The following is a 19,618-nucleotide window of genomic DNA, read 5'->3' on the forward strand; positions in this document are numbered from 1 at the left end:
CAGCCCACTCATACCCTTGCCCTTGGTCCTTGACCCCTCAACCTTGTTTGAGCGTTACAGAAGAGTTCAGTTGAATGCCATCTTGGCCTTGCCCACTCAGTCATCTGATCACTACAGCACAAAGGAAAAATGTGAGCGAGGCCCACACACACTATAAGTAGACTTGACCTAGGACAACAAAATACTCAAGGTCTCCCAAAGAGTGATTTTACTGGAATCAACACACAAGGATAGCCATCAGGACAGTTGCTACCTTGAAGAGCCTTGGTTCTTCCCTTGCCTACAAAGTGGCCATGTGACCTTGTGCAAGTGACTCCATCTCTGGGATCTGCTGGGTCACTAAATTGGATTCGTTTTCAGTCTTCAGTCTTCAGTCTTCAGTCATGCCCAAGGTGCCCCAGAAAGCACTCTTTCAAATATTCAGATAGAGGTCTAGACATCAGCATTTTCCAAAGGCTCTGAGTGAGTTTCCCAGACCCAAAGCCAGTCTTGAAGCCAGTTCCTCCCACACTGACCTTCAGTGTGGGTCTGGGGTTACAGAGGATAATCAGGAAATGCTGGCTGCTAGCCAGCTCTGTCCAGAAATGTAGCCATTAAAAGCTGCCAGATGGCAGGTGGCACGGAAGAGTGAGGGAGGCTGTATTTGCTGTGTGGCTCAAACAGCATCTGTGGGACTAAAGTGGACAGAGACAGCTCCGTGCTCACAGGACAGGCAGGGACCCCGGACTTTCCTTGGCTTCCTTCCAATCTCAGGCCAGTTACTCCTCCTATGTCCCATGCAGCTGTGCCACAGAAAAGTCACAAATTGCTAGATGGTTGTGGCCCACGTTCTTACGTTTTCGTTAGTTTTGAACCTAAATTTTATATTTCAGATTTCTAGCAGGAAAATCTTAATATTAAGCTACTAGGGTGGTTTAAGGGATTTGCTGGTGGCACTGTTTGGGGAGTTTCGGGGAGACGCAGGCTTGCTGGAGAAAGTGTGTCAATGGAGGCAGACTTTGAGAGATTATGGGATTGCTACACTTCCAGTTAGCTCTCTCTGCTTCGTGCTTGTGGTCAAATGTGAACTGTCAGCTTCCTGTCACATCTGTGGCTTGCAGCCATGCCTCCCTGCCATGACGGACTCTCATCCCTCTGAAACTATAAGCCAAAATAAACTCTTCCTTCTAGAAGTTGCCTTGGTCATGGCATTTTACTATGCCAACAGAAAAGTTGAGAATACAGCCATATTGTATTAATTCTTCTTGGACAAAGAGTTCCCCCGTGAGAAATGTATGTCTAGTCTCCACTGCTGCTGCCGCCCTGTATCATTATCTACCAGACTGCCAAGAAGCAGGTACTAAAGCCCCTCCCATTCTAAAACGTGCCTGGGATAACGCAGAAGAATAGACTGCTGGACATAGCCTGAGGCCCAGGAAATGGCCTCTGGACCTTCGCCTTTCACTTATATAGAGACATAAAGAAATCAGTAGTGTAACTATTGCAGAGTGCATATAGCACTGTGTGTATGGTTTTTCCTGAAGCTCATTCATAAAGAATTCCTTCGGTCACTGAAAAAGACTGTTGGGTAGTTGTCAGTAAAGATAAATATCACCTATAGTAGCCCATTGTAAGTATTTCCCTAGTGGAAATGAAAAGATAGCCCCGCAAAAAATAGTTGCATAAGAGGCTTGGGGTGTGGGTCAGCCGTAAAGCACATACATAGCATGCATAAGGCTCTGGATTTGATTCTCACACCACCAACACTAACAAATACCCCGCAACACTCCGGCAACATACAACTCAAATTCCTGCCAAGAGAAGTACAGAAAACTAAATTATATTTATAAAATGGAATGTTACTCAGCGATTAAAAAGTTATGTGCACATGGTAGACATGCATGCATTTGTATGCAAGCGTGTGAATGTGCATGAGAGTGAGCGGGTACGACACACATGCAAATCATCATGAAAGAGGAGGAAAATATTTTAAGACAGGGAAGAAAGTGAGTGACACAATATATGTGTGTAAAAGCAGAGGTCATCAGGAGTATCTGGGGAAGAAAATAAATGATTAAAGAAAAGTAGCATGGTTCATATATATATGAGGATACCATGATGGCATTACTTGTATGCCTAACGTATAATTTTTAAAGAAGTAACGAAAATTAAAAAAAAAAATAAAAACACCGACAGCGCCTATGAGTCAAAAAGAAGCAAGATCCAGATATGTAGCTCCACATACGTGACTTTCAAGGCCTGACAAAACCAATGCAGGGTAACAGACATGAGACTGCCTCTCGTGAGGCTGGGATTCTGGGCTGGAGCCAGAGAAAAGACACTTCCAGGGATGGTGCTGCAGTCTGAAGCTTACAAGGATGCATGTGTCAAACCTCTAAATTAAGTTTGGTTGACAGAGAAAGGCTCTGTGGTTAAGAGCACTGGCTGCTCTTCCAGGAGACCCAGGTTCAATTTCCCAACCACGTGGCACCTTGCAAGCCCCTAAATTCCAGTTCAGAGGATCTGATGCCCTCTTCTGGCCTCTGTGAACATTGTACACGTGTGCACAAATATCCATGCCAGCAATGTTCATACACATAAAAATAAAATCTCAAATTAAAAAAGCAAACTTCATTTTGTATATCGTATTATGTGTAAAATATTGGTTTTTCTGTAAGCTTTTGGTAATTTGATATTTGAAACAATCTTGCTATGTAGCCCAAGCTGGTCTGGAACTTAGGGGTCTCCGAGAGCAGCCTCCTGATCACTAGGATTACAGATGTGTGCTCACATGCATGCCATAAAGGACAAAGGGAATGACACCCCCCAGTGTGTTTGTTGGAAATAACAATATAATGAAAAAGAGAGGGATGATGGATCCTTCTGTAGAGACACCACACTTTCCTATACACTAGTGATGACACTGGGTGAATTGCTTAACCTCTGAATGGTGCTGAGATCAGTAAATACTTCACAGAGCTGCAACTAGGAATAACTATTCAACACCTAGTAAGTGCTGGTATTGTCCTTCAGAGCCAACTGTGGCCTAAGCACAAGTGGCCACATACCATAAAAATGGTAGATAGTAAAGAAAAAGAACTGTGTTCTACCTTCAAAGGTGTTCAGGTCTTAAACTCTTGGGAGATCCTTGCTTGTGTAACATGATCCTGGAAAACCAAAAAAAGACTCTTCCTATTCTAATTATCAGCAAATGAAAATATGCAAAAATATAGGAAATATGCTGAATACAGGGAATGCTTCAGAGAACTGCTCCTTTTCTTGACATCCTCCCAAGGTACATTTTTATATTGGTGCCCCGTGGATAAAGTGTGCAGGGAAAATGCCCAACTCCAAAACTCCAATGAACTACATAAATGTACTCCAGGAGTTGGACTCAGGACCTGCTGGGTCTACCTAGCTGCTAACCCTACCTTCTGGCCATATGTCCAGGGGAACCCCTTGACCTAAACAGGTAAAGACCCAAGGCCTGGTCTCTACTTCCGAATGGGCAAGATATTTTCTGTATCTATAAAGTCGAGGCAATGTCTGGCTTACTTACAATTTAGAAGGGAGCAATTTTCTTAGGACACATGTTTAGAATTAAAAGTGTGGTCTTTGAGATAGCACTGTGGGTCAGAATAAGAACTACAACCTGAAAAGTATTTCTGTATCTTTTGTCCAATTGAGGTTGAGGATATTAGGAGACTGGGATTATTAACTCCAAAGGCAAACTTTTATTTATTTATTTATTTTTTCTCGAAGCTGGGGACCGAACCCAGGGCCTTGCACATGCTGGGCAAGCGCTCTACCACTGAGCTAAATCCCCAACCCCTGCAAACTTTTATTTACAATAAGAGAACTGTATATTTTTTTTATGCTCCCAAAATACAAAAGCCAAAATCACATGAACCTTCCTCACAGGCTTGTTGCTTTGCCTTTGTAACAAACAGCTCAGAAAAATATTGATCAAGAGTTGCAGCAGAGGTACCAGAAAGCCTCCTTTACCCCCCTCACAGAATGGTTCTCGGATCTCCTCAGTTCCTATCACCTTATAATGTGTGTCAATCCAGACCCCCACCACCTCTCTGTGACTAGAGATCTTGAAACTATATATGTATACACACACATACTAGACACGGCAAAACTTATTAAATATTTTATTATTTCCTCCTTCATATTGATAATAGTAGCCCAGGTGTAAGGATCTTAGAAAATCTGAAAGAATAAAACACATTTTGGTTCACATAGAGCATATATAAAAATATCTATTTAGAAAACAAACATCTGATAATTACACTGCTCAACCATCTTTGCTAAAAACAAAACAACAAAAAAGACAGAATAAAATCCCTGCATATCAAATGAGGAGGCAAGATAGTTTTGCTCAAGTTTTGTTCATTTTGGCATTTTTGGAAACTGACCTATACTAATGAAATTTAAGTCAAAGTTATGGTCAGATAATATGAGTAAAAAGTACAGCTACTTAAAGGACTCTTCAAAGAAAACCTGCTTTGTGCTTAGAACAGTTAACAGCACTAAAGATTACAAAACTTCCCAACTTTTCTAGTAACCGTTCTACAATAGCAAGAGGTATCAAATGAAGTGTCAGCATACAAAGCACTTACATAAAAATATCAGCACAGTAAGATCCATGGTTAATCAACTTCTGATTCTCTTAAAACCCCCAAAGCATAAAATGTTTGCTGACTGGTCAGTAGCTTTAAGTCATAACCAATAACCCAAATAGCTCTCGTTTATTGAGTATTAGAACCGTGTGAAGTGCTAGTTACTGAACAGTGTTAAGTGCTAGAAGTTTGGATAGCCACTGCTCACCACATTCTGTCACTGCAGCCTGAAGACCACCAACTCAGAGAGTTGCTACCAAGGAAAATGCAAAGTGGCCAGAAAAATACAAGGACACCCTTATATGCCAGAGTGCCAAGGGTAGACGGAGTTTCTTGTGTGATTGATTAAGAGATGTACTGTGTGATTTAAAGTGCCTATAAACGAACATAGAATACAGTGTGGACTTTTAGTACAAAGGTGAGAACGGTTCTGCTACTTCATGCAGTATTCCACATGAACAAGCAGGTCTCGATGTTCGGTGGCTGGGTACTGTACGCTGCACTTGGGACATTCCACTAGGCTTTCGTTGAGAACAGCAGTGGGACTTTTAGGTGAGGTAGCTTTCACTCTGTTTTCAGGCTCTCCCTGGAGTGGGAACGGCTGCTCTGTGAAGGTAAATCCATGTAGCTGCTTCTGCAAAACAAATGTCAACTGAACACCATTTGAACATAAGACTGAGGGATCGGCAGTGTGAACTGCTTCCTACACCCTCTGCGAGCTTCAGCCCTACAGATAGTTTATTTTGGATTTCTGCTCATCAACATTTTTGTTTTGTTTTTTAAGACAAAAGTTTCTTTTGGGCTGGAGAGATGGCTCAGCAGTTAAGAGCACTGATTGCTCTTCCAGTGATTCTGAGTTCTATTCCCAGCAACCACATGGTGGCTCACAACCATCTGTAATGGGATCCGATGCCTTCTTCTGGTGTGTCTGAAAAGAGTGACAGTGTACATATGTATGTCTCTCTCTCTCTCTTTCTCTGTGTGTGTGTGTGTGTGTGTGTGTGTGTGTGTATGTATAATATAAATACATCTTTAAAAAAAAAAATAAAGACAAGAGTTTCTCTGTGGAGCCCTGGCTATCCTGAACACACTTTGTAGACCAGGCTGGCCTCGAACTCAGAACTCTGTCTATCTCTGTCTATCTCTGCATCCCAAGTGCTGGGAGTAAAAGCATATGCCACCACCGCTCAGCTGTTCATCAATATTTTAGCGGTAACATATAAGGTAGTCATAAACAACTTGGATAATGTAATGACTCAGGGAAGTAATGAGTTAGTGCTCATATACATAGGCTTGGCTAAGAGGCAGAGTCAACTGTAAAGGGAAGACACCATTTCTCTCCCTTTCCTTCAATTCACTGTACAAAACAATGGGATTTATCATGATATTTTCAAGAACGTGAATCCATCTGCCAGTTTTGTAAAACATCAGTAACTTAAGTACTAAAGAAGTATAAAGACGCTAGTACCTGGGAGGTTGAAGTGGGAAGGTGGAGGGACCAGACCCACCCTGGGCAGTGAAAACATAATACAAAAGAGCAGCGACCAAACCCTGTGTGAAACTGAGAGCAGCGAAGACTTTCAGTAGCTCAGACAGGTTACACACACAGATGAGCAGGGCGCTATAGAGCTTTGAGACTTCGCTTTCTTAAAAAAGAATTTAGAATAGTCAGAAAACCTTAAAAGTTTATATTTTACAGTACATCATGAAGATATTTATTTTATTAATATAATAGTTTAGGTTACTTAGCAATTAATTTCTTTCCTCTCCCTTAGAAACTAGGAGTTATATTTATATTTCCCCATTTCCAAATATTCTATAGTTCTAAGACAATATACGAATGTGCACTAACAGGACATCTGGGTACACAGATGCACACAGATTCATTAGAGACACAAAAACAGAATGCCATACTGCCCTCTGTTCTCCCCTCTGTGCTAACTACTGTGGAGCCCTGGAGAACGGCAGCACCCAACCTGGGTAGGGGACGATCCCAGACACCAGTCAAGTAGCTATGAATAAGAGGATTGTGATGCCTCTCCTGAGCTCTGAATCGGTGTGTAAGCTTAGGTGCCACAGAGAAGGCAACTCTTGATTTGAGGTAAAGTTCATTTTAAGCTATGTTACTGGTTTGGGAACTGAGCTAGCCCATAAATGGGGAGAGCAAAAGCAGAATGAAGGGTAAGTTTTATAGTAGCCTTTCACAACTTACCAAGGATTCCAACTGTGTTATTTGACTTTTTGCTTTCCGGAGCTCCTTAAGAATCACATACAGCTGATGCTGCATATTCTGGCGGTCGAGTTTTTCATTTTCAAAGTCTAGAGTACATGCCTGCATCTGGAATATGCCAGGACAAGACAGTCAGAGTTGGTAGATCCTGCCCGGTTCTCGTCACTGAATGTTTAGTCTGCATCAGCACAAGAATACTTGCCGGGCCTTCTTACCAAGAGCACATCTGAGCACAGTGAGATTATTAGTAAGTGACGTTTATGGATCAAGCACTGGTTTATAAACTAGCAAGGCCAAGGCCTAAGGTATGGATGAGCAGAGCTTAAAAAGTTGCTGCTTGGAGTTATTCCTCCACATTCTTGGAATTTATGGTGGGTATGGAAGAGAGGGAGAAAGGTGGCTATTCCCTGGTTTGAAATATATTAAGAGTTTCTATACTCATTCAGAGGACAAATGGTGTCTGCTCTGCTTGAACTTACAGGCCAGCCTGGAAAAAGATCCTGTTAGGCTAGAAGTATTCCTACAGCCACTGGAGAGCAACCTGTCAGGACAACTGCCACCACACCTCTAAGTCGTGGCTGGGCCTAAGGACAGTTAGATACGTGAATGGTGCAGAGTTGTTTTCGATTTTCAAGTAGTTCTCTGTGGAACAGCGTAACCACCAGGGGAAGTTCAATGTTACCAGCCGGATGAACTTCTGAGCATCCAGTCAGTACCTGCTGTTCCAGCAGAGCTACCCTGGTCTGCTCCTCTTGGTGCTTTAACAGAGAATCGTAGAGAATTCGGACCTGGAAGATGCAAGGAGAGCCTGCATTATGTCACCTGCCCTCCCCAGACAGAGAACCCACATCACTCTTCCCACCTCTAACCAGGACAACAGCTGCTGAGGGCCACGGCTCATCCCAGCTCATCAGAGGCTTTCTACCTAAGCAGGACAAGCAGCAGCATTCCGGCCGAGAGTTCCCTGAGCAGCCAGAGTGACGGGCACAGCTGTGTGGCCATGGCCCTGTACTCGGAGGCTTTGGTGTCAGCCATCATTTCAGAGTAGGATAACAGAGGATGAGCCTCATCTCTTACGCTAGTGACAGAGAAACTTAGTTATTTCTATTTAACCTTTCCTAAATGTCAGTACTTATACCAAAGTAAGCAGAGTAAAGACAGAAGAAAATGTTAGGATTAATGACTCTTCCTCAGCTCTCAACTTCTGCAGTATATTAAAAATTCTTTTATAGTAGCAATAACCGCCACTGGCATCTACTTAGTTTTCAAAGTGCTTTTATATTCCTCCTCAGTTACTCCCTCCAATGGTCTTATGAGGCAAGTAGAGGTCATTATTCATTTGACTAGTGAATGCTGTGAATCAGAAAAGGTAGATAATTTGCTGCAAGCCATGCATGTACTCTGTCTGGAATCTAGGTGTGGATTCTATTGTTCTTTCTATTCCTCCATGCTGCCAAGCAGAACTGACATTAATGACTTTTTGTCACAGTAGTAATCAGTTCTAACACTCCCAAGCCATGCTGTCTCAAATCTAAAAGAGAACATGAGGGTGCTATGGATATTCATTTGGGCATAACATCAGCATACTCGAGTACAGCCTAGGAATGACTGGATCCCTCACTGCCTTTGGCTTCCTACATGCTCTACTCTCCAATCAAGTCTCAGGAGTGTGATCTCCTCCACTGACAGGAAATTCCCAGCATCACTTTGCACATTCCCACCATCAGTCCTCTGTCCCATACCATCACTTCTCTGAGGCCTCCATGAGCTCGTTTCTTTTCACATCATCCTGGTTTATCTTCCTGAGCCTATCCACCTATTTAGGTACTAATTCACAGTCTGCCTCCGTGCTAAAACATGAATACCTAAAGGAGGCAGGGACTGCTTCTGCTCCTTCAAGGTTCCTCTATGCTCTGGGCTTCCTGACCCTTGGTTGAATTCTGAAGAAAGGAGATCGATCCCAAGCTGGTTCACCTGAGATAAAAGCTCTTCAGACTTCTTCCTCTCCTCTTCCAGTTTTCCCTTGAAGACACTGCTCTCTTCCCTGAGCTTTTGGATTTTCTCTGTCTTATGCTTGTCCTCTTCCAGGTGCTGTATGTCTGCCTTTCGCTGAGAACTCAACAGCTGGTTTAAATCTTCAACTTCTTTTTGAGTTTCTTCATATTTCCTTCGAAATTCATCCAGTTCTAAACGTAACTGAGTTACGGTTTGTCGCTCAACTTCAAGATCTTTTTTGGCATTTTCCAAGAGATGATCATATTTTTGCTTCTCCTCTTGAAGATAACCTGTAACAAACAAATTGGAAGATAGCTTAGGCTACATGGTAAGTACCAGGCTAGCCAGGACTATGTAGCAAGACTTTATATCAATCCATCATCTACCCCCCAAAAAGGGTACTGGTACCCAGGTCAGCTCTGGAGGGAATGAGACTTTGAGGATGGGAAAAGGTATTCATGTAGTGAAAATCACCCTAATTCCTGTGATGGAGGCTCTCTCACCTATGGCTTGTGTCCTCTTTTAATCTCAAAATAAGGGGAAAGGAAACAGACTTGCCAAATGCTATTTCTTACTTCAAGCTTAAAAGACATGATGTTATTTTCTTTCTAACACATATCTATAAAAAAAAAAAAAAAAAAACCTCTAAATTTGATGAACCACTCCTGTTGGAAATGTCAAGCTTATCCCCAAAGAACACTTTTATAGCTCAGTACCTTCTAATTCAGTCTTTTTCATCTGCTGTGGGAGGGAAGCAGCGGCAGTCTCTGTTCTCTTTTCGAGCTCAAAGATCTTTGCTAAAAGCCCTTTAACGTAGGCCTCTCGCTGCTGGTCGTACACAAGCCACTGCTGATTTTTCTCCAGAGCCTTATAGTGAATGAGAAGTTAACAGCATAGTAAGAAGCCTAGAACTGAGAATACGTAAGGGGGAGGGGGTTTCCGTAACATTGCCTTTTCTAACACATAAAATCTTAGAGCTTACAAATAAATCACTCACAGGCAGTCACTGCATGCCACATCCCTTTAGAATACATGACAGTCAGTTTCTAGGGAATTAATTTTGCCTGTTAGCTAGAATGCCCCTGGGGCAGGCACAGAAATAAGCTGTTCAAATCTCACTTCTAGAAAGAGCTTTGGTACTAACACTCACCATTCTTTACTAGTGGACTCTTAGAAACTTAACCAAATCAAAATAAAAGGAGTCTGTCAGGCAGACCAGCCATTCCTAGAAGACACATGCCATTCCTCCTTGCCACCTTTCCCTCAATTTTGCTAGGGAGCGTGGGCAGCTTTGCTGCTGAAAATGGTACGTTCAAGTGAAAAGCTACAGAAGGGTCAGGTTGGAACCTGTAACCCCAGCTCTACATCAGCTAAGAGAAGACCATGAGCTAAAGACCCATGTGGACTATGTGGTGGGACTTTGTCTCTAAATAACTACATAGCTAGGTGTGGTGATACCTACCTGTAATCTTAGAACTTGGGAGACAGAGGCAGAAGGATCTCTGTGAGTTTGAAACCAGCCAGGGCTATGTAATGAGATACTGTTTCAAAAATAAAAACAAATAAATCAACAAGATGGCTAGAAAGGACCACTAACCTGCTGTTAATAGGGAGGGGAAGAAGGTCTGGAAATTGGAAGACACTGTGAATATGCAATGAGTTTACAAATTCTGTCCAACCTACTTGTTCAGGCTGATAGGATGGGATTGTCCCCTTGTTCTATGATCCGGAGAGGCCAGGAAATAAGTTTTAACAACTATTTGTGCAAAATGGTCATACACATCCAAACCGGATATCATGTGCATGTTAAATGTTTTGGGTGAAGGGTCCCAAAAGACACATACATGATGATGTATGTCTTAGCGTAATATTCCATCACACTGGCCAAGCTCCTCTGCATTGAGTCCTCATGAGGGATCTCTAGCTAATATTCAAATTTAGTTCTAAAAACCACCCAGTCACTGGACCTAGTGATGCAAACCTTTAATCCCAGCACTTGGGAAGCAGAGGCAGGAGGATCTTTATGAGTTTGAGGCCAGCCAGAGCAATTTCCAAGACAGCCAGGGCTGTTATACAGAAAAGTTTATTGATAAAACTGGATTGGGGTTGGTAGGTTAACTAAAAGTATTGTGTACATGTTAAATTAAATTTACTCAGTTCCTGCTTAAGGTATAGGAAATACATATGTAGGTAGGGTTAAATAATTAGAGATATATATGCAGTTCCCTTTTGAAAGGTTTAGGAAGGGCTGGAGAGATGGCTTAGCGGTTAAGAGCACTGATTGCTCTTCCAGAGGTCCTGAGTTCAATGCCCAGCAACCACATGGTAGCTCACAACCATCTGGAATGGGATCTGATGCCCTCTTCTGATGTGTCTGAAGACAGCTACAGTGTACTTTAAATAAATAAATAAATAAATCTTTAAAAAAAAAAAAAAAGAAAGGCTTAGGAAAAAATATTTTATATATTTGCGTAGGTGAAAGGTATTAAGAGAAAAATACAAAAACAGGTTTAAAAATGCCATGAAGGGTTAAATTTAGGTAAAGAATATAAAAGAGATACATGTATCATTCTCAATCTTAGAACTTTTCTATTTATATCTTCCAAATTTAAAAAAAAATTTACCTATCTCCTCTAAGTTGTTTGAAAATCTAATTTGTAGCAGTAAGTCCATTTCTCGGTCTTACTGCCTTCAGCTGGTTATCTGGTCGGTATAGCTTGCACAAAAATGATAGCAGTACTGACATTTGAAAACATTTATGGCATTATCAGTTTCCTTCAAAAGACTACACTTCCCAGCTTCCTTTGCAGCCAAACAAGACAACCTCAGAAGGGAAGCACTATGGGAAGGAACCTAACATATGCAAGATAGTCACATCCTCCCCCTAAAAAAGTCTGGGTCACCCTTTTCCATGGGACTCTCATCTGCCTTCATTGGGTGAGATATATGGCACAACCATCCATGTGGGTGTGTCCGCCCCCTCTAAAACACCATGCAGCACAGCAAAATGCAGTCCTTAACTCGGAGACGCCCAATTAGGTCTTGGGTCACAGGACCCCTGTTATCTTGGTGATCCCCATATCAGTAAAAGATTCCAAGATCTTCCCACTGGCTACAACTGGCTGAGAACTGGAAGCCAAAAGCTATAGGAACCTTTCACTGGCCCTGTGGCCTCGAGTGACAGGAGTAGAAGAAGATGCACCCATCTACATGGGTAAGATTATCGCACACCCACAAACACACACACACAACCCTGTCCACCAATGCACTTCTCTTTCTGCCTCTTAAAGATCCCTAAGAAATCTAACAATTATTACCAGGCAATTATTTCAAAATGCCTGACAGACCTAAATGGTGACTGAATACTTTAAAAAAAACATATTCATGCAAGCCTAGAGCTTATTTTACCCGAACAAAAACTAATTCTTATGTACAAGCCTCCTGAGCATCAGCCTGGGAACTGAGACGGAACCAGTTTCCAAGCTCTTACAAGGTAAACCTGCCAGTGTACACTGAGGAGTGAACGTCCCCTTCCTGCTCTCCAGGTCTCCCAAGGATAATTCTCCTCTTTCTCAAAGATCTGAGGACATCTTCAAGAAACCAGAAGAGCTTCAGACCAGCCTGAAGTGCTTCAGAAGTTAGAAGTAACTAGCGTGCCCTTGGACCAGCAGCAACAGAATTCAGGAAATGCAGACTCCAAGTCCCAGGCCAGACCTATTAAATCCAAAATCTACATTTCAAGAAAATCCTGTGGATTCACCTCTAGGCTCAGTTTAGATTTAGCTCGAAGGTGAATTGGTTTAGATTTACCGCACTAGTGTCTTTCTCATGTAAATGAAGGGGCCCGGCCAGGAGAAACAAGAAGAGAAAAGGTTTTTCCTTTTAAGGAATGGTTGGAAATCCAGCAAGACAGAAGTAAACTATAAGGAAATGGAAAGGGTGTAGGGTAAATTAACTAAATACAGGCATCTAATTGGTAGGTGTACACAGATAGGCAAATTCCCTGTAAAAGATGCTACTGAAAGGCTCTATTTTGTAAATTTTTAAAAACTATGCTTATTTCAATTACCTTCAGGTAAATACTTTATAAAGGTACCAAACCATCATGTATAGATACTCAAGATATTTAAATTCTTCTTTTGAAAATCAAATAGATAGGAATCTTAAGAGCCACTTATCAGGTATCAGGGTAAACACACCATGTTTCTGTAATAAGAATAGCTACCTGGTGATCTAATAATTATATTCAATTTCCATCAAAACTTAGTTATCTACTTATAAGTTAGAAATAATAAAGCTTTCTGGTACATCTAAAGTGACCTCAAGTCTGTTTCTAGAGAACTACTGAGTATAGAGACCACGTTTCCTTTCCAAATATTCTCGGATAAAGATGGGAAGATAGTGATTGTTAGGTTTCAAACCCCAGATGAACAACAGCTGAGGTGCCTACCTAACATATCAAAGCGGACCTGTCTTCCAGGTTCTCCCAGCATCCCTCAGTCCATACAGGTTACAGAGTAAGACTGGCAAACCCCACCCCCTAATGCCCTTCCCCCAGAGACTCTTCCCAATATAATCCAGACATTTTTAGTTACCCACCTCTTTCTTCTTCTTTCTTTCTCTCTCTCTCTCTCTCCCTTTTCTTTATCTATCTATCCATCCATCCCTCCATCCATTCACTCATCCATTGCTCCATCCATCCATCCATCCATCCATCCATCCATCCATCCATCCATCCATCCATCTATCACCTTTGGCCTCCTGGATGCTACACCTGGTTCCCCTTTCTCCTCTATCCACTCTCCTCATGTGGCTCAGGGTCATGTCCACTATGGACTCTCCCAGATGTCCCTGCCTCTGGCTGTGCTCTCCCTTTTATCTACAATAAACTTTCTCTTCCACCACACCTAGGAGCACACATGTCCCTTCCTTTCCTTTTTATTTCTTTTTTTTATTTAATAAATACATTATCAAATTGATAGACAAAAAGAAAAGCGTCAGGTGAAAAAGAATACTGCCAAGGTAGTTGAAAGTTTAGCTCCATACACCATGGTCTCAAACACTCAGTTCTCCTGCCTCTTCATTAGATGCTTTTTGTTTAAATCATAACACAAATGATTTCAATTTCTATGAAATTTAAAGAACCTATGGATTAGTCCACTTTACCCATTGTTTAACCAAACCACCCAACAACTTACATCTTTCAGCTGCATTTCCTTTTCATGAATACTATTCATTGATGAGTTGAAGCAGTTTGCAGGCACGCTCTGTAAGTAAGCCAACAGTAATCGACATCATCAACTTCCTTACAATACAAACTTCATTATATTTAGTTCCATAAAAATACAAAATATGTCTCAAGACATCCCAAACACACCTCTACTAGTGGTGAACCACCAAGCCAGGGGAGAATTACCAGTGGACTACTACACAGATCCTTGTTCTTTCTGAGACATTGCTCCTCTCAAATAGGAGGGAAAGAAAAATGTATGTGCAGTTAGAAAAAAATACACTGGGATAACCATTTATCTCAAATATGAAAACTAACCAAAAACTTCAATTTAATGTTTATTTAATGCAAAACTACTGAAATAAAATCTCAGCAAAATCTTCTTGACTACTGAAGCTATGGCATAGACTGTCTTCTGACTATTCATCTGTGTGGGGAGTGCAGGGAACCGAATTAACTATTTTTATTTATGGAAGAGGGACTCAACTTAAAAAAAAAACAAAAAGAAGGTGAAGAGATCTGCAGGTGCACTAAGGTGTTGCATCACTTCACAAACTTTAAAAAACTCATTCTTCATAGGAATTATACTTTGTACCAGACAGGAAAAGATCTCAGCTTAAAGGAAGTTCAGCACCTGCGATAGGTGGAGTGTACTGGCTTTGCTTTCAAGTTCAGAAAGTCTTTTCGTCGTGGCAGACAACTGCTTTTTCAGGATATCTGTCTCTCTGGATAAGGACTCCAGCAACTGCTGCTTCTTCTCACACTCCTTGGTTTTCTCCTCCAGCTGCTCGAGCAGTGACGAAGAGCTATATCTTGACCTTAGGTGGTCTTTGAGTCTCTGTATTTCTTTGTCCTTCTCCATGAGGTAATAAACATTCTTTTCTCTCTCGGCTTCAAGAACTTGAATTTTCTAGATAGGAACTAAGAAGAATCTTAGAACTAAGCCAGGTCAAACATCCAGCTAAACAATATTGCAACAAGCCTTTAAGAAGTATTTACTACATATCAACTTTGATTTTATGAGATCAGGACCGAAAATACAAGATGAAGCTCAAGCTCGGTTCTCTGCTCAGACAGCTCACAGGCACACCGGTCCTTTCATTAATGTCATCTGTGCTCTAGTTAACATGGATACACACTGAATAGGTAGAGAGAGAGAGGGAGAGAGGAAAGACCATCTCTATCAAGGGTAGCAGAAGGAGGCTAATCCAATGTCACATGGCTGTGGGAAAACAGGAAAGAGCCAAGAAAAACATGATTAAAACAACTGTCAGTAGGAAAAGGAAAAGAGGGAGGGGGTAGTGAATGGCATAGTATCCTTCTGGCATCCCCAAAATAGTGAAAACAGAACGCTTCCAAGTTATAGAGACAATAAAAATATAATATATACAGTAAGCCAGTATGTTTTACAATCTTAAACACAGCATGCTAGGTTTGACTATGATCCCTCAAATTTGCTTAACCCTCAATGCAACAATGTTAGAGGTGATGGGGTCATGGGGGCACAGCGTTCATGAGTAGATTCATGTGTTGTCATGGGTCACTTATCAGTGGAAAGGAATTTAGCCCTCGTCCCCCATATACCTCATATGCTTGCCTGGCCTTCTTTTATGTGATAACACAACTTGAAGACCCTTACCTGATGCACTGTGCTTTTGGACTTGGCAGCTAAATATTTCTTTCTCCTTCCCTCCCTAATTATATTCCCTCAAATTATAGCACTGTGTTGTAACAACACAAAAGACTGATATTATATAACATATTTTATCAATAATACGAATATAATTAAGATAAAAGGGCTGGAGAGATGGCTCAGTGGTTAAGAGCACGGGCTGCTCTTCTAGAGGACAGATACAATTCTCAGAGTGTGCATGCGCGCACACACGCACACGTGCACGCTCGAACACACACACACACACACACACACACACACACACACACACACGGCAGCTCATAACTGTAATTGTAGTTCCAGGGAGCTCCAACACCCTCACATGGGCATATATGCAGGCAAAACACCAATGCACATGAAATAAAAAAATAAGTAAATAAATAAATAATTTTTAAAAGCTAGATTATCAAGAAGTTACGTGGTGAATGCCAAATTAGTTTATTGGTTTGTTTTCAATATTTGAAAAAAAAAACATAATAAATGTTATAGCACATAATCATGGCACTTAAAAGTAGATGCGGGGGAATCAGAAATTTAGGGTCATCCTCAGCTATATAGCTCAAGTTCCAGACCAACCTGTACTACTTGAGACCCTACCTGAAAGAGCAAAACAAAACAACAGCAAAACTGTGAGGATCCTGAAGTGGGGTCGGTTCAGCAGTTGAGAGCATTTGCTGCTTCTGCAAAGGAACCGTACTTAATTCCCTGCACCTACATGGTAGCTGAGAACCACCAAATTCAAGATCAACTTTCTAGAACTAAAAAGAACAGGTTAAGCCAGGACAATGGGAAGAATAAGAATAAAGTATCAAAAAGCCAAATACACTGCTTTCTACAATGTGTACGCCTTAAAGGAGTCAAGGGCCATTTACCTCCAGAAGTTTGCTTCTGTCTTTATTGGCCACTTTTCCTTTCCCATTGGTGATTTCATCCAGGGATGTTTTGAAGGCTGCAATTTCTCCCTTAAATTTCTCTAGCGCAGTGTCTGACTTGGAGCTGCTAGGCCTCGATCCCCATTTGCTTTTAATTAAATCTTTGGGACTTCTGGAAGACATCTTTGAGACGATCTGTGAAAAAGACAAAAATAAGTTTTAAAAATTCAAGTGCATTTGAAGTCTGAGTTTAAACTTTTATATCTCAGGTTTAGAAGAGGCCTTATAATGAACTTCGTTTTAAATAGAAGTGATTTATCCAAATCAGAGGGATCCAGAAAGAAAACTGAGGAACATTTCTAGGGTGTTATAATGAATCTAAAACTCTCAGGTGGTGGATACCAGGGAAATATCCACCTTCTAGAAATGACGATTTGTTTATTTATAGTTGCTATTGTTTGAGAACAGATCTCTCAGTAGAGCCCAGGCTAGTCTGGAACTCGCTATGAAACCAGGATGGCACTGAACTCACAATCCTCCCACTTCAGCCTCCCAGGTTTATAGTCATCTGTAAATTAACAGGAAGTTTTTGTTTACAATCAGTGGAAGGGTCCTCAGGCCTTACACTTTCAAGGTAATATCATACTCAAGAATAAAAATTTAAGTTTATAGTCCTGAAAAGGTCATTTTTCAACATGTGCCCTGTTTTAGAACTCCATCTTAATAACTTTGGAGAGTACGGTAGGAAGAAGTGAGAAAATCCAACTGGAGATATTTATAGAAAGAGAGGTATAATACTCAGAGATTTGAAGGGTAGAAGAAAGGAAGGGACAAATGAAATAAGGACAAGTTTCATAACTGCTGACAGTACTGGATGAGAGTTTAGAAGCAAATGTAGAATACAAACTCTAGGCAGGCAGATGTGTAGTAAAATATACTGTATATATAAATAATGTATAAAATAGCTGCCCATTAGGGAGATTAAAAAACTAAACATCTTTCTACCTTATACATCCTGATATAAAAACGACGGCAGTGTGATTATGGAATGTAAACAGAGATGAGACCTTTACTTCATTTAACAATTACTACAGAGCTGTGGTGGTGCATGCTAATAATTCTAGCACTCAGGAAGTAGAGGCAGGAGAGCTAGGAGTTCAAGGTCAGCCTCACTTGCATAGAGATTGAGGGCAGCCTAGGGCTGCACAAAACTGTTTAAATGAATAATAATTCGTTATTAAATGATAATTAATAATTAAACAATAATTGAATATTACTACAAAGCCTTTTGTACCAGGTAACATAATGGGGACTGGATATAAACTAGTTAAAGCAACAGGAAGAAGACGAGACAACATAGTCCCTGAGGCTAGGAAACCTTCGGTACAGTGCTGCAGGAACAGCAATGCAGCAAAAGAAAAGGAGATTCACGTATTCTCAAACTGTAATTAAAACAAAGGAATACTCATAGTCATAAAAGCTATCAATAAAAACAAGGAGATCTACTTAGGGTGGTGACTGTGAGGTTGTCCTGAAAAAAATCAGCCTAAAAACAATAGAACTGTATAAACAAGCTTGAACAAAGTCTATATTAATGCATTCAACGTGTATTTTTGCCCATTTTCTTGACAAATACTGAATAAATTAGCTGGTACAATCTGCTGAGGCAAATGCAGTTCTTATGTCTTAGGAACCGGCTATCACATGAGTTTCTCCCTGTGCTTCTGCTGATGTCACAAGGAGGACTTGACACAGTCTGAAAGAACCCCCAGGACATTTGCATCCTAACTTTTGGAGAGGACTCCTAAACACTAGCGTTCCTGACTCTGGTCTAGACTGACCCAGCACACACTCTTTCTACCTGGTCCTACCACCTTCCTTTCCCAGGATTTTCTATTCCCTTCGATCACAAAGTTCTTCTACTCAAGAACCTACCTACCCAGTCCGAGTGGCATCTCCTAGTGGCATCTTCTTCAGGAAGCGTTCTCTTAAGTTTAATAAGGAACACAGAACTTACCACACATACACAAGCTAAAGACAGTCCTTATCTGCTCCCAACATTTCTTTTCAGTCAACAACTGTTCAAAAGAGCTGTATTTTGATTTTTTTTTTTTCTTTTTGGTCATACAGGAGCATAAAGGCAGTTGCTTGGAAATCTCTGACTGGATCGAAGGGACCAAAGTCATTCTGGTCAGAATGAGATTAAAGAAGCATTTCCATTCAGTGAATCGCACAAATCTATGAGGGGTGAGGAAAGAGGCATGAAAATAAAAGCTGCAAAGAGAAGCGCTTGCTAATAGAAAGGTCGAACGCACGAGAGACCTGAGAGACCTGGTCAGGTCGCTGGCTTCTCTGTTAAGAAAGAATACCGCAAAGTTAAAAGGAATAGAAAAGACGACCGGAGGACCTCACAGGCACCCAGCGTGGTGTCTCTCAGGAAACTAGCGGAGACGGAGTCGTGCGGCGTTATCTGCTCACCAAAGCTCCTCCCGTGAGGTCCAGTGCAGCCCTGGGGCTACGGGCTCCAGCTGCTCTCCCCTCCCTCCCCGGCCAAGGTCCGGACCACTCACTACCTGAGACAAACACAGCGGTCGCGTCGCTGCGTCAGACCCTCTACAAGCTCCAGCCAGGACACCGCTTCCGGGAGTTTGAATCCCGCGGCTGCAGGCGGGACACGTCACTGCCGGCTTGGCGAAGGGCGGGTTCTGCAATCTGAGAGAAGGCAGGAGAGGGCGGGGCCTGCAATCTGAGCGAAGACAGGAGAGGGCGGGGCCTGCAATCTGAGAGAAAGCGAGACGGGACCTGGAATCTAAGGATGGAGGAGAGAGGGAGGGCCTAGGAGCCTGAGGGCGGGGCAGAGGCGGAGTCTAGAACCAGAGGAGGGGCGGAGCAAGGTCTGGAACCGGACGGCAGGCGGGGCGAAGACCCCCTAAGGAGTGAGAGGGAGGGGCTTGAAACTAGCCGGTAGGCGGAGTAGGGGCAGAGCGGGAAATGTAAGGGCGAGCAAGACGTAAA

The 19,618-nt window shown here is 41.9% G+C and overlaps 1 protein-coding gene across 3 annotated transcripts; it reads right to left on the minus strand.

Annotated features, from left to right (window-relative positions):
* Positions 1–4,119: 4,119 nt before the first annotated feature.
* Cep55 (centrosomal protein 55) lies at positions 4,120–19,254 on the minus strand. 3 transcript variants are annotated; one of them, XM_032891848.1, is made up of 9 exons: positions 19,082–19,254; positions 16,604–16,798; positions 14,694–14,969; positions 14,028–14,096; positions 9,546–9,696; positions 8,809–9,119; positions 7,551–7,622; positions 6,817–6,942; positions 4,120–5,235 (listed from the first exon to the last, which is right to left on the minus strand). In XM_032891848.1, exons 2-9 carry the CDS (start codon positions 16,784–16,786, stop codon positions 5,038–5,040), a joined length of 1,386 nt encoding a protein of 461 aa, XP_032747739.1. In that variant the 5' UTR covers positions 16,787–16,798; positions 19,082–19,254; the 3' UTR covers positions 4,120–5,037. The 3 variants fall into 3 exon arrangements, with proteins under 3 accessions (XP_032747739.1, XP_032747737.1, XP_032747738.1); XM_032891846.1 differs by having other exon boundaries at positions 4,120–5,238; XM_032891847.1 differs by having other exon boundaries at positions 4,120–5,238; positions 19,174–19,244.
* Between the last annotated feature and the right edge of the window lie 364 nt (positions 19,255–19,618).

This window comes from Rattus rattus, chromosome 2, assembly GCF_011064425.1.
Source record: "Rattus rattus isolate New Zealand chromosome 2, Rrattus_CSIRO_v1, whole genome shotgun sequence".
NCBI classification, from domain to species: domain Eukaryota; kingdom Metazoa; phylum Chordata; class Mammalia; order Rodentia; family Muridae; genus Rattus; species Rattus rattus.

What these genes read in the sequence shown, in the direction of transcription:
- Cep55 (XM_032891846.1), bottom strand. Translation starts at nt 16,786, where the DNA reads ATGTCTTCCAGAAGTCCCAAAGATTTAATTAAAAGCAAATGGGGATCG. An exon ending in GTACACTCCACCTATCGCAG is followed by an intron (nt 14,097 to 14,693) that starts GTGCTGAACTTC and finishes GCTTACTTACAG; the next exon opens with AGCGTGCCTGCAAACTGCTT. An exon ending in GAAAAAGACTGAATTAGAAG is followed by an intron (nt 9,120 to 9,545) that starts GTACTGAGCTAT and finishes TGTTTGTTACAG; the next exon opens with GTTATCTTCAAGAGGAGAAG.